Here is a 13,751-nt window from a genome sequence, read left to right on the forward strand (position 1 = left end):
TAGTGAAGCAGGCCAAGAGGTACAGAGGGTGATGGAGAAGTAGAAGGAGCACACAAGAAAAGAGGGCCCTGCTCATAAGAACTAACATCCATGATTACAAATGCACAGTGCAACTTCAATCCTGACGTTATTATACATAGCAACAACTTTCCCCATTTCTTGCACTGCTTACCTTGACTTTCACCAGTCGTTTCACGGTTTTAATCTTTGCCTCACAGAAGGCACCTCGGTATTTAGCACTGACATCGGTCCCCACTGTTAGGTAGGCAGGCTCATCCGCTGCCTAAAAAAAACAAGCAGAAAGATAGTTGCGACATCAGTTAACCAGAAAACAAACCATTAACATTAAACTGAAAGAACTGATCATCACCATTAAACAGAAAGGTGCGACAAGCTGAAACGCAAGCAGCAGAGATAACATTTCAAGTGACATTTTTCTCTGCTTTATTGATTTTTAACCACTTGGAGTGCCGGAGCACCGAACCACTACTAGAGAGTCTTACAAAATATTCAACTCTTACTTGATAGGTCTAACCCTACTCTCTCAAGGAGTTCAGCAGAGCTATAGAGAACACTAAAAGCAAATTAGGAATAATAATGTCAGATCTTAACATTTCTAATTATTTTTCAATAAACTAACATTTTAGCGGTGACAAAAATAAATAAATAAAATAAACAAATCAGAGGCAGAGCCATAACTTAGGCAGATTGGGGTGTATATATTTTCTCAATCATTGGTACAATACTTTAATAGCTTTACTTTCAATTATCATTGTGCTGTTTATGATCATAAAGAGCATGGCAATCTGTGGTCTCAACAAATGTAACTGTAAAAGAAACCCACACAGCACATTAGAGAATGGCAACAAACGCACATAAATAAAAAGCATGGTGCAATAAGATAAATAAGGAACAGGAAAAAACATTGTCTGGTTTAAAATACAGCTACTGCAAAAAATACTAGTTAGAGAAGTGTTATTAATATATAAAATAAATATATAAAAACATAACTGGTCAATTCAATTTCTGGTTGCCAGCTAAATAGTCTTGTAGGTGTAGATATATTTATTGTAATTGAGCATTAAATGGTGCACTTCAAATTTCCAAACCTAACCAAAATAAGTGTAAATGTTTCACAAAGGTAAATATTGCATTTTGCAACGTCCTTGCATCTGTCTACACTTGCAGAATCATTCAGGTCATGTACAACTTCACCAATGTTTACTAAGAAGGGTAGCAGGCAGCTTATTTTGCAGTAAAATCAATTAAGGGTTTACAGCAAATCTTAAAGTAGCAAGTAAGTATAGAGATACATTAGGATTTTGCTGGACACCTAAAAAGTAATCGGTTTCATAAAACCAGATAGAATAGGCAGAAACATGTTGCCCAAGTTACAAAAATTAACCAAACAATTCTACACAGCAGCAATGTAAAAAAGTAAACAGATTCTCCTAAGAGGGAAACAAGTGTTAATTCCATTGAAACGTTCAGATAGCTGGCTAGATCAATGTAGTACTCAATTGCATTCAGCAACATCATTGTCCAGTCTAAATTTTAACTCACTGGCAAAGTTAAACTTTATTTAAAATAGCAGAGAAAATAGAGCAAGCACTGGGGGCATGGAAAAGTAATGTGTTAAATTGTGCATAAGCAAAACAGATTATGTGACTAAACAAAACAATGAAGAAAATGTTTGCTCCTAAAGCTAGGTACACACTACAGAAATTGCAACCAACTTTTTATGCCGAGCTATTTTACATGCGACCGATGGTCCGATCGCTCGGTCCATGGACTGCATACACACTAGCCTTGTTTAGGACGATAAAGGAAAGAACAGACGTCCCTTTAACGACTTTTTACAGCCATGTTGTCGTGAGCAATGACTGTAATTTCGTACTCACTGTTGTGGATCGGTCGGAAGTTTATACACACTACACAACTGAAAAGAGATTGGACCGAAAATATTAAACGGTACAACCAACCAAATGAGGCGACAATCATCCATTTTAGCAGACTTTCGACCATCGTGTCACTACACACACTGACCCGACTTTTGAACGAGCGGTCGTATGTCGGCTGATTGAGCCGATTATTAGACGAAAACCGTGTAGTGTGTACCCAGCTTTAGATTGTAAATGCTATGCAAAAAACTATATTGTTTTGCTAATGTTTGAAATGGGCAACATATGTTGCACAAGCATAAAATAAAACAAGTTTACATGTGTAAATGTTGCTACACTGTATATTAAAGAAATGCCGCTGGGAAAAGTTGCTAAAGTTAAAATATATTTCACTGCCAAAAACAAATATTGTCTGAAACCATGTCACTAATCACACAGATGTGTACCATTGGACAGACTACAAATAATATACAATGAACAAAACAAAAACAAAAACAATCAGTAATGAATGTTGTGCTGTATGGTGCAGTTTTACAAAGGGTTTTCATTGTGGTGTAGCAAATAAAATACAAACTGCAACTACATGTGACATCCCACAAAAAAGATTTGCCAGTCTCCACCAGCAGTGAGGTGAAATGTTACAGCCTGCAAGCGGCTGTTGTATGTACATATTAAACCACTTACCTTCATTGTCGAAGGTTATTTGAGGGATTCCAGCTCGAAGATTTGCCTTCACTACAACTGCAAAGGAGAAAATAGAAAACAACACAAGAGGCGTCAGAGAACACGTTGACTTATTGTGAGTTTCAAAAGCTTTACCTCAAACCTCAAGGGGTGAGGGGGGGATTAACCATGTCCCTGTCAGAAGAGCCCCCCAGCTTCTGTCAGTGGGGGGGGACTGGTACTATGCAGAGGGGGGGCAGGCCTGAGAGGACCCTTCTCGGCTCCAGAGGCGGTTGGTCCCCACTCACCAGCCAGGACTGGAGGACAGGGGGGTGACAGGAGACACAAGGTACCTCGGTCCAGGCGGCGATAGGTAACGTCGCCATTGCTGTCCTGTGTCAGAGCCCCGTACACCGGCCGCCGCCTCATGCGGGGGCTCATCCCCCCGCTTCCTTTGTGGAAGTTGACGAGTGAGTGCGCGGTGCTCATACAGTGAGCAGCCCCCTCCTCTGCTATTCCCGGAGAGACCCCCCTGACAACAACACCCCGGTACACCCCATATGCCAGGTGACCCCCCCCGATCCTCACAGGAACCGGTGTCAGATACTTCCAGGGTCCCCCAGACTTCATCCACGTCCCTCCCCCTCTCACCCCGGCGCTCGGCTCTCCGCAGCCACCTACCATTCAATGTGCAGCCCCCGACACATACCTTCAAACTCTCGCCTGAGAAGTCAGCTCTCGGCCAAGCCGGATGCCCCGAGCTGAAGGATCCCGCCCCCCACCGGCCGCCCCTCCACCCCCCGGACCACAGAGTTCCCAGAACGGGTGAAATAAGGTGAAAGTTTCACTCACACACTCGGCTCCTACAACTCCCCACTTGCACGGAACTGCAAGCAATAAACGAAATAACAAGCTGTTGAGCAGAACCAATCCTTCTCGGAACATCATTGGCCCATCCTCATGCCATGGAGAGCAGACACAGCGGCGGATTGGTCGGAATTTGCAGAACGTCAATTGGCTGCACAACTCTAAAATGTAATTGGTTGTCTCGGATACAGGTACGAGAAATGAGCCTTCTGATTGGTAAAATCCACCTGTCACTGGTCATTGGACAGCTATCAGAGAACACGTCCCCTTTCTATGCGTGATTAGACATTTAAGATCCGGATGGAGTTCAGACCACGCTGATTGGCTGGATCGGAAGAGCAATGAACCCTTCCCCGCAATGTAATTGGCTGTTCTGTTTCCTGGAAACGGAACTAAGCCGAGTTTAGAGAGAGCTGAAAGGGCTGCGCAAGGGGAGGGGCCTTATGCGCGCTTCGATTAAATGCGCATGCGCTTGCCATAGGGCTCAGCGCCATTTTGTAGGGGATATTTCCCATTTTATGCTCAGACGGGCAGGCTGAGAGGCGAAGGTGGGAGACGTTATGGGTCGGAGGGAGCGCTGTAAGGCGTGTGGTCGGACTCGCTCCTCGCCAGCACCGTTATCTCAAGACTCGTTATCGGTGTGTAGCTCTGTGGCGGGGGCATGGATGAGACGTTCGCTTCTAACGAAGCTCAAAGGTCAAATGAAGGCTGTGACGTTGTTGGCAATGGAGTCTGGTTGTCGAGATGACATCAGGACGGCGGCGTCACAGGAAGTCATGGCTGTCACAGGAGCTTCGCTTCCGCGTGTTGTGCTCTCTGCCCCTGACAAGCATGTGTTCTGTGCCTGGGAGAGGTATGGTCCGGTGCACGGAGGGACTGCAGCATTAATGGTCCTCAGGACTCTCCTCTGAGGGGACAATATAGTGCTCATGCGTTCTCTGGCGTCTATGCTGGGACTTGTAGTTCCACAAGTTGCCTAAGCCGAATCTCCATCCCTTTATAGCTTAACTCTGTTATGTGTGTATGTGTATATATATATATTATATTTCATTCATGTTTGAATGGAGCTTTTTACCATGCACATCCCTTCTTGTATGTATATTATCAGTGTTGGTGTTTGTTCATTTTTTTCCTACTTCTAAATGCATAGCTATATAAACATTTTTTTTTTTTTTAAATAAACTGTATAATCTGAAGATGTGCAATATGAAGAACCCCCTAGTTTCTCTAAGCTGTGTTTAGTGCTGACTGCATTTGGTGTGTTATGCAACTGTATTATGTCATGTGGTACTAATTGTCATTTTTTTTTTCTCTTTAGGGATGACAAAGGGTATACCTGAATATGCAATTGTATAGTGAATATGGAGAGCTTAAGGTGTCCTTTTTTGTATCTACTGTAAAGAAAATTGTATCTTGTGACCTTCCAGAGGTCAGGTAAAATGTGTTTAGACTGTAAGACACAGTTGATCTATATGATGATGCTGGCAAGCTATTAAGGATAACTTGCTAAAGACAACTTTACACCAACTAGTTTATCTCCAAGTCCTATAGCTGACTGGACTGTGGAGTGATCATGGACAAGTTGGTGGAAGGTTGCTGCTTTAGTAAATTGCTCTTATAGTATTCAAATGCCTCTCATTTACAGGAATTAAGTTTTCAGAATTCATGTAGGGTCTATTCTTGAAGCTGATCTGGCACTAGCTGTGGGTGATCAGGAGGAACAGGCGAGTTTACTTGCTAGTATATTTTTATCAGAAGTGGCTAACAAACATTGTTTTTTACCTTTATTTTCTAATACAGCTGTATTGCCTAATGTCTTAATATACTGGGTAAACTTGGCCAGTTGGCTTTGTCACTTTGCTTCTCCAGTGGTTGTGTTAATTGACAGGTCTCAACAATATTTGAGCATGTTTGGTGATCGTTCCAGGTTTTTATCACCACCTGCTTAATGATGAGCTGTGTAATGCTGCATGTTGCCTTTCATGTGAGGTTTGGTTGTGAGCAGATTTTAGAGTTAAGAGTAGCACTGGAAAATCAATGAGACTAAAACTGCATATGTCTTAAAATTTTGTAATTTTCAGAGGGTCCAATAAACTTTACAACTGCTTTTAACAGAGATTGTGTTATTTGATATCTTTCTGTTTTATACAAGGCTTTGGTGTTTATCCATGAAAGCTAGTCTGCTTGCAGTTTAGATCTGTTTCCTGCAAATAGGTGTTCAGTTGCAGTGTTTCTACAGCTGGAAAATAATACCCTCTCTGATTTAAAGTTCATAGTCTGGTGTCTTTATTTTTAGGACATGTTGAAACTGTATGTACTTTAACTGGAGTTTATTTATTAAGCTAGTGCAGTGTCTAGCAGTATGCATTGCAGTGATACCTACTGATACACCGCTGTAATGTACTATGCCAGGAATGCTCTGAGAGAAAAATGACAGTTAACGCCACCCTAAGAAACTGGAGAACCACAGTCCCCATATTGATATATGGGCTCTGCATCGAGACCCATTAAATGGGTTATGACATGAGACATCTGACTTCTCCTGCATTGAACCCTTTATATATTATGCAATGGCCATTTTACAAAGGAGACTGCTGTTCTCTTCAATCCAGTGGCTGATCTCGCTTTAGTAAAGAGACTCCACTATCTCTACTTTGGTACACTGCAAGCAAAAATAATCTAATCTAATCCAAATGACCTGCTCACAAAGATTCTTGCTCCTCTGAACAAGGAATTCCTATTCTAGTTAGCAATGGCTGTATTGGCCACTTTATTTACAGTGCTGGCTGTTAGCCACCACTTTTAACTGATGATTCAGCTATGATATGCAGCCTTGTCAAATGTTACAAACTCATATTCTACAACTTTCCAATATTTATAGCAGAAAGAGCTCTTAAAACAGTGTTTGACTGTGTCCACTACTTAACATTGTTTACAATTTATTTTTTTTATATAACATTAAACATGATATTGCATACTGTACTTTTCATGTAGCCTTCATTTAATAAACTTACACACGTTTGAAGCCAGATTTTCATGCTGCTGTCTTTGGGTTACTTTATTTACATCCCCACATTATTGATATTTAAAATGTGTTTAAAACGTTGGTTTGTATAAAAGCAAAGAAATATGTAAAAGTTACAGGAGCTCATCTGAACTGAAGGTAATTAATCTTGGGGTGAAATTGTGGAGTGTGGTATTTTTCTTCGTGGCTGAATTCCTGGCAGTAATCCCATTGAAGGACACTGCAGTCATCCTGTTCTCTGGCTAAAATGTATAGCTGAGATCAGTGGCTTGCTCTGGACAGCCCAGTGAATGTGAAATCTCGTCAGCTTTGTCAAGGTATGGGAACTTTACATCTACTTCTATGCAGGGCTGGAGAAATTGTATGTCAGGAGCCAGGAAGACCTTTATTTAAAAATCCAGCAAAGTTGTACATCCATTGACCTAAATAGTAGTAACTGAAATTAAGAGCATAGTCTACTTGAATCCTGGTATTGTCTGAGGATGCTATTGGTAGCTTCAATGTCTGGCTTGACTTTTGACTTCCTTCTCAGCCATGTGTACATAGTGTGATTGATCACAAATTGTAAAACTACAGCAAGGAGGGTATAGGTTCGAATTCACTCCTAACTTGTGCAATCCCTATTTAAATTATATTTTGGTTCTTGTAAATGATTTCCTCATGGCAAACCTGAGAGATTGGGTAGCATTTTCATAGTTTCCCCTGTAATCTCCAGTTACTCAATTACTGCTGTTGATCCAAACTGTAAAGAAAAAGCGGGTTTCATTGTTTGGAGTGTTAAAGCAGCCACTTAAATGCGCAAATCTAGGTTTTGGAGGTGGGCGCAGCATTAGTTACTGCATCTGCTTTTAAATCAAAGGTTCTGCAATAGCATCTTTCAGCTGTAACTTTACTACTCTAAAGTGGCTGGCCCATGTCTTCATTTTATATGAATAAGCTTCTGTAAACAAAACTTCTGAATGGATTGACACGTCATATAAACTGTGTGCATCTACTGCATTTTGTAAAGCGTGTGTGTATATAGATATTAATTCTCTTCCATCCTTTTCTAGTTTTGTAGAGTTGTTAACTAATTGTCCCAGTATTAAAGTGTAGAAATGAGGTGGCATAACCATGTAGTTTTGCCATAAAAAGAGGATTTGGGAAGATGCCGGTTATGTAAAAAGCAGATGTAATGGCTTTGTGCATTATTGGTCTGAGAAATGTTCTTTAGAAAGAAAACCCTGGTTGCATAATTTAATGTTAATTGTCCGTTTCTGCATCTTGTGAGGTAGTATTTGTTCTAGATCAGTGATGGCTAACCTGTGACACTCCAGGTGTTGTGAAACTACAAGCCCCAGTATGCTTTGCCAGTAGATAACTAGCTGATAGCTGGCAAAGCATGCTGGGGCTTGTAGTTCCACAACACCTGGAGTGTCACAGGTTAGCCATCACTGTTCTAGATGGTCTTGTGAGCCACCTGTTAACCTACTCTTACACTTGACACTAAAGGCTATAGGATATGTCCCTAGTGAAATTATATGCAAACATCTTATTCCTACCAACTGACCTTTTTCTATTGCTATACTTGGTAAATAAACTGAGTGGGTTGTTTTTTAGAAATGCATTTTATTGTGCTTTTCAAACCCACATACTAATAGGCTGTGTTTGAACTCTTTGTTTAGAGAGGACATAAACATAAGAAAGCAAAATATTGAAATTTTGGTTAGGGAGGTGGAGAGGTAGGAAATAAAAATAAGATTCAGATAACAAAAATACATCCCAGGCTTTTAAAGGCTGGAATTAGTCTTGCAGCTGTTCTATTAAGCACAATGTCCTACAGCAGCCATGTAATAACTAGGCCTGTCTGTGACAAGAGGGAAAAAATAATGTATGATTGGATTGTAGTTTTCTTGTCTTATTGTATTGCAATTGTCTATATCTAGCTGTATACTGGATCTGTCAGGCTTTTATGCTTATCACTCGAATATAAATCTTAAAGTGCAAGTTTTCCATCCTAATGGAGAATTACTGGAAGGCTAAAATTAGCATTGTGTAGGTTAAACATGTTGAATAAGCTTGAACAGCTGTACGGTGTGGGGGAGGGGCAGGGACAGAACGCCTGTTGTGTTTTTTTTATACTCTGGTAGAATCACTATTTCTGGTCTCTTTGCATAAAGAAATGCATATCTTTGGGAAGTATCTGCAATAAGTGTTATGGTGCAAAGCACTGTGCCTGAGAGGCCAGTGCTCCTTCAACCACTCAATTTACTAGATAAGGGCTACACATGTGTGCTTTGGTTCTTCAGAAAATGGTGGTTTTTGTTTCAGGTTACTATAAGATGTGCTGAGTTCTACTCCCTTAAGGTGAGAATTCTTGTATTCATTTCAATTCTGAGAACCAATGTTGTGCATCAGAATCCAAAATTGATATGTGTAAAAGCCACAGTTCTCTGTAGCACTGTTGGAGAGAGAGGAACAAATGCAGACATTTAAAGATAGTCATGTTTTTAAAGCTATCGAAGAACATTGTGAGTGGTACAGCTTCTAATTGCTTGGCGACACAAGCGTCGTACTCTCTCCTCCACCCACAATCTAGTATATTTCAGGTTCCTGTCCAGGCTTATAATTGTATAATGGTGGCACACTGTAGTTGCTAAACTGGCTGCTTGCTTTGTTTAAACTAATTGTCAGAGTCTTATCCACTTGTAGTCTGAACAGGTGCTTGTATTTCACTAGATTGTGGCTGGCAGGAAGGAGACTGCTACTCATGTTACCATGTATGGCCCATCGGCAGTAGTTTAAAAACTGCTTCTTTTTTTAGTTGGAAGATTTTTGGGCACTTTTTCTTGGCATATGTGTATTTTTGCTCTAGAGATCCTGTAGTTACACAGATGGGACATGAGGATGAGCTAGCTGCAGGACCTGGGTTAACCCTTGTGTGGTTGAAATACTTAAACCTATAAAGCCATTCTCAATTTGGTCCCACTATGTGTAAGGTCTTACAGATAGTTTAAAATAGTTCACCTTATTCTGAGTTGTAGCAGGAACCAAATTGTGGGCTGGCACTTGCATTTATAAGGAAGTTAAGTGGGGATAGGCCAGTTTTACAGCATTCATGGTATGAATATCAACTGGGAACAGTGTAGCCTTGTGAATAAGGAAAAAATGTATCTGCAGAGTGTACATAAAGACTACAAGGTTTGTCCAGTGGTCAACAATATCAGCAACATAGGTACATTAGGGGAATAATGCTGATTTGGTAATAGAAAAGATGTCTGTAGCCAATGTCTCATCAGATGTTTGTCTTGTCACACAAGCTTGTGCAGAAGTAGTGAGCTAGGGAATAGATTAATCATAGTGGTGGCTATATGTGTGGTTTGGTAGAATGACAAACAAAGGCTGAGTCACGGCCCTATATAGTGACTCGTATGGACTTCCTGACTTTCTACGAGAACTTGTGGGGCAGTATAATTCTCTTTCAAGGTCAGTGTGCAACTTTAAATATGCAGCTAAGATGTGAAGGGCCATTAGACATAAGATGCCTTGCATAACACTAATGCTCACAAGTACGTATGTAATGCTGACCACACAAGCTGCAGTATTGGCACAATGAGAATTTTTGCTCATACTTTGTAATAGGATTGGCTTGTGTGTGACTAGCAGTTCAAACACAACCTATTAGTATGTGGGTTCACACAAGTGTTTTCGAGTTGTTACAAACAGAACATGATACAAACTGTCGGGGAAATGTCAGCAGCATTTTCTCACGGTCTTAGAGCGTGTGTTTTTATTGCTCTCCATACAGACAGTGTAGTTGTAGTAGTATGAAGGTCAATGTATCTATGCTGAACTATTTTAACAAGCTTTTTGTTTCCTATGCCGTACGTTATGTCTTTCTCCAGGTGTTGTGAAACTACAAGTCCCAGCATGTCCTGCCAGCTGTTATCTATGTGCTGGCAAAGCATGCTGGTGCTTGTAGTTTCTAAAACAGAGTCCCAGGTTTTTATAGAAACAAAGAAAAGGGTTGAATAATGACGCGCTCCAGACCTTGATTCAACAATTGTATAATTATTTAAACCAATCTTTAACATTCTATTAAAAAAACCGCACAAAAAACATTAGTGGTAGATAAATTATTTTTATAAAAAATATAGAAAAGGTGAAAGAGAAAGGAATTGGGTGAATTAAAATGTATAGACCCTGAGGAGGGACTGGTGCTTCATTATAAAATACTCATAGTATCAAATAGCAAATCGGCTCACCCTGATAGTATAATGGACTAAAATGTGAGCAACGGATTATATTCCTATTAATGAGATGGGCACGAGAAATTCAGCCCTGTTCTACAGGTTTACTGATTTTGCCGGTAACCTTATTGAGCCTAAACGACTGATTGAAAAATCACTGTAGCTCAAATGGCAAGAAATAGTTGGAAGTATTTTATGCTTGACGAATTCAAGGCTTACAATGCTACATCTTGCTTCTCTGCAGCAGCTTGTCATGTCTCTAACACTTTCCTGACTCACAAGTTGTCCGACTTGCTTAGAGGTAATGCTGTGTGGATTAATACATGTGGGCAGGGCCAATAATGCCACAGTAACTCAAATGACTACTTTGTTTGCGTTTTGAGCAGCATCAGATCCAATCGGGACACTCCTGTTGATGTGGGAGGAGCTTGGGCTCTGTGAAGTAGGAGAGATAATGCCACTTAACAGAGATGCAGTAGAATGTGACTAACACCAGTCTGAATTAGAGAGGAGCCCGGCCTTTATATCAGATGCACCATGTAAGGCCCACTTGTAGCCTCAGTGTAATCTAAACCCAGCTAATGTGCCTTTAGTTTTCTTAATCCCTGACATAATATTGAAAATGTTTAGGTTTAAAGTATATACCCCCCCCCCCAAGCTTTTATGGTTAAATGACCCCTGCAGAATCTTATGCATGTTGACATAATGGAAGGAAAAAAACTGCTCTCTGATGTACGAAAAGTAAGTACAGCTAATGTCAATTCTGCAAGTGCATGCAGGAACTAATAGTTTCAAGGGCATCATTCCCCCTCATGTATAATGGAGGCGAATGTATGTTATACTATAACATGCACGTCAAAAATTGCAAGCTGTCATATCTTTGGCTGATGGCCAGTTTGCTGATCACAAACCACATGCAGATTATAAAAGATGATTTGTTCAGTAAGGAGTGTTCATTATTGACTACTCCACAAGAGAACATGGCTGGCAGCTCACAAATTGCAACCTCTGGATCTTTTCCCTTAAGGCACACTAGCCTTTGCTTTTATTTTCCACTTAATGTGATGAGAAAATGTGTAATAAAGTGTGAACCTGTGCTTTCTAAAGATATTTCCATGTGCATTTAATGCATTGAGCATTTAACAATCCATAGTATCAGTAGTGTGTGATAGGTTTTGCCACTTTGCATTTCATCCTATTTTTGTGGCATTCAGGTGTGAGAGGCTGAAAAGTACTGGTTTGCTTATTTATTTTTTTTGTCTTTATTCACTTTCAAAGATCTCCTTTCAATCTTGACGCTCTATGATCTTTCTATTACAACGGCTTGGGAATGAGGTGTACACTATAATTGTGTAAATGGCCAGGGATCTTATAATGAATTATATAGAAAAGGGTGTGCAATAAAAGCCTTTTTAACTTGCTCCTTATCTGTACAGAAGGAAACATTGTATTCAGCATACTTGCTTACCTGTACTAGTTGACATTGGGAGTGGTTTGGTTGTATAATAAGCAATCTAACTGCGCTTTTCTTGTGGGTGAACTTGCCAGCCTTGTATTTCAGATGCTAGCAATTGACTGCAGAATTTGCATTTACTCAGTTTGCAGTGACCATGTGCTTCCCCTTGCATGCTGAAACTGGTTTTTGTTTTTTACCTGGGACTCCTTCCAGTGGTAGTCATTTTTGACGCTGTCATATTTCCGATGATGAACATTGCGAATGGTGTATTATGTCATGGAGGACATATGTTCTCCCCATGTTTGCGTGTGGGTTTCCTCTGGGTGCTCAGGTTTCCTCTCGCACTCCAAAAACATATTGAGGGTTAATTTGCTGCTATTAAATTGCCTTAATCTCTCTCGGTCTCTGTGTGTGTTAGGGGATTTACATTGTAAGCTCCAATGGGGCGGGGACTGATGTAAATGAGTTTACTGTACAGCGCTGTGGGAATTAGTGGCGCTATAAAAATAGATGATAAAATGTTGGAGGCTTTTGTCTTGACTTTGTCTATCTACTTTGTTTGAAATTGAGAGGAACTCTTTCATTGTGGGATGTACCATGTAAAAAAAAATTGTAGAAGTTATGTACTGTAAATCCAATTTTGACTTTAACTTTTTTTTTCTTCCCTCATGACATTCTTTGCAAATATGTGGTGATCAAAAACCATTCTGTTACATGGTATTGCAAAACTAAACATTCAAACATCGCTGCCACACAAATGTTAACCATGATTCTGGAAGGAAGTAAATGATTAACAGCTGTTCCCTGTTTTATTTTCTTCAATGTGGTCTTAAAGGTTACTGAATACACGCAGTGCTTTAAACTAGTTTAGGCAGAATTAGGAGCCATTTTAAGATATTTGGTTTATTTTCTCCGTTTCAGTATATTGAGTAGCTCTTAAAGCAGTGTGGGCTAAAACATTGTGCATTACTGAACATCTACACCACACACACCTACACTTAGAGCACACAAAGCTGAATCAAAAGTTGTGCTTTTGGTTCTTGGTTTTCATGCCTCCAAACTAGAAAATAACTGACTACAGATGACCTTAAGCAAGTATATGTATAGTGTACTAGTTCATGTCCCATCCTATCACTACATGGGTGTAAGAGTGAGTCGTGGTCTGTAGTATTATAAACCATATGCTCTCTGTTCTCAGAGGAGAGGCAGTCATTTTGAGGGCTTAACTCAGGTTCAGAGCATGTAGTCTATCAATTCATTAAGTGCCATTACATTATGCGTTAGGCACGTGACTAGTTCCTAGTGAATTAACAGGCACTGTGTTGATGCAAGCAACAAAAAGGCTGTAGAAACCTATAGCTTATGCTGAATAACATCACAATAACTGAAAGGGGGACTGTTTAACAATGTGTAAAAAAATAATAATAATAATAAAAAAAATATTCAAAATAATTTACAGCTCAAGTCCCCCCCCCCATCCCCCCATGAATAATATTACTCCTTCATTGAAATGTGTTCCCTTCTAATTCAGTGAGCAGATACAAACGGCACGGACTATAGGATTCCTCCTAGGGCTGAGCACACGTCAGTGAGCACTTTCCTCACACCTG

General features: G+C 40.2%; 1 protein-coding gene and 1 long non-coding RNA gene across 3 annotated transcripts in view; one reads left to right on the plus strand and one right to left on the minus strand.

Moving 5' to 3' along the window:
• Window positions 1–3,693, minus strand: part of ARID4A (AT-rich interaction domain 4A) — a 70,237-nt gene extending 66,544 nt beyond the window's left edge. Inside the window, exons 1-3 of one of the 2 annotated variants that reach the window (XM_075193460.1) lie at window positions 3,417–3,693; window positions 2,586–2,642; window positions 173–283 (exon numbers count right to left, since the gene is read on the minus strand). In XM_075193460.1, coding sequence (XP_075049561.1) covers window positions 173–283; window positions 2,586–2,591 — 117 coding nt within the window. In that variant the 5' untranslated portion in view covers window positions 2,592–2,642; window positions 3,417–3,693. Of the gene's footprint in view, window positions 1–172; window positions 284–2,585; window positions 2,643–3,273; window positions 3,321–3,416 lie in introns of those variants that run through there. The other variant, XM_075193461.1, reaches the window with a different exon arrangement.
• A 206-nt stretch (window positions 3,694–3,899) lies between these two features.
• On the plus strand, window positions 3,900–5,547 carry LOC142109316 (uncharacterized). Its single transcript, XR_012680332.1, has 2 exons — window positions 3,900–4,284; window positions 4,750–5,547. It is a non-coding gene; the product is annotated as an uncharacterized LOC142109316 (long non-coding RNA).
• Window positions 5,548–13,751: the final 8,204 nt, after the last annotated feature.

Source organism: Mixophyes fleayi, chromosome 12 (assembly GCF_038048845.1).
Source record: "Mixophyes fleayi isolate aMixFle1 chromosome 12, aMixFle1.hap1, whole genome shotgun sequence".
Lineage (NCBI taxonomy): Eukaryota > Metazoa > Chordata > Amphibia > Anura > Limnodynastidae > Mixophyes > Mixophyes fleayi.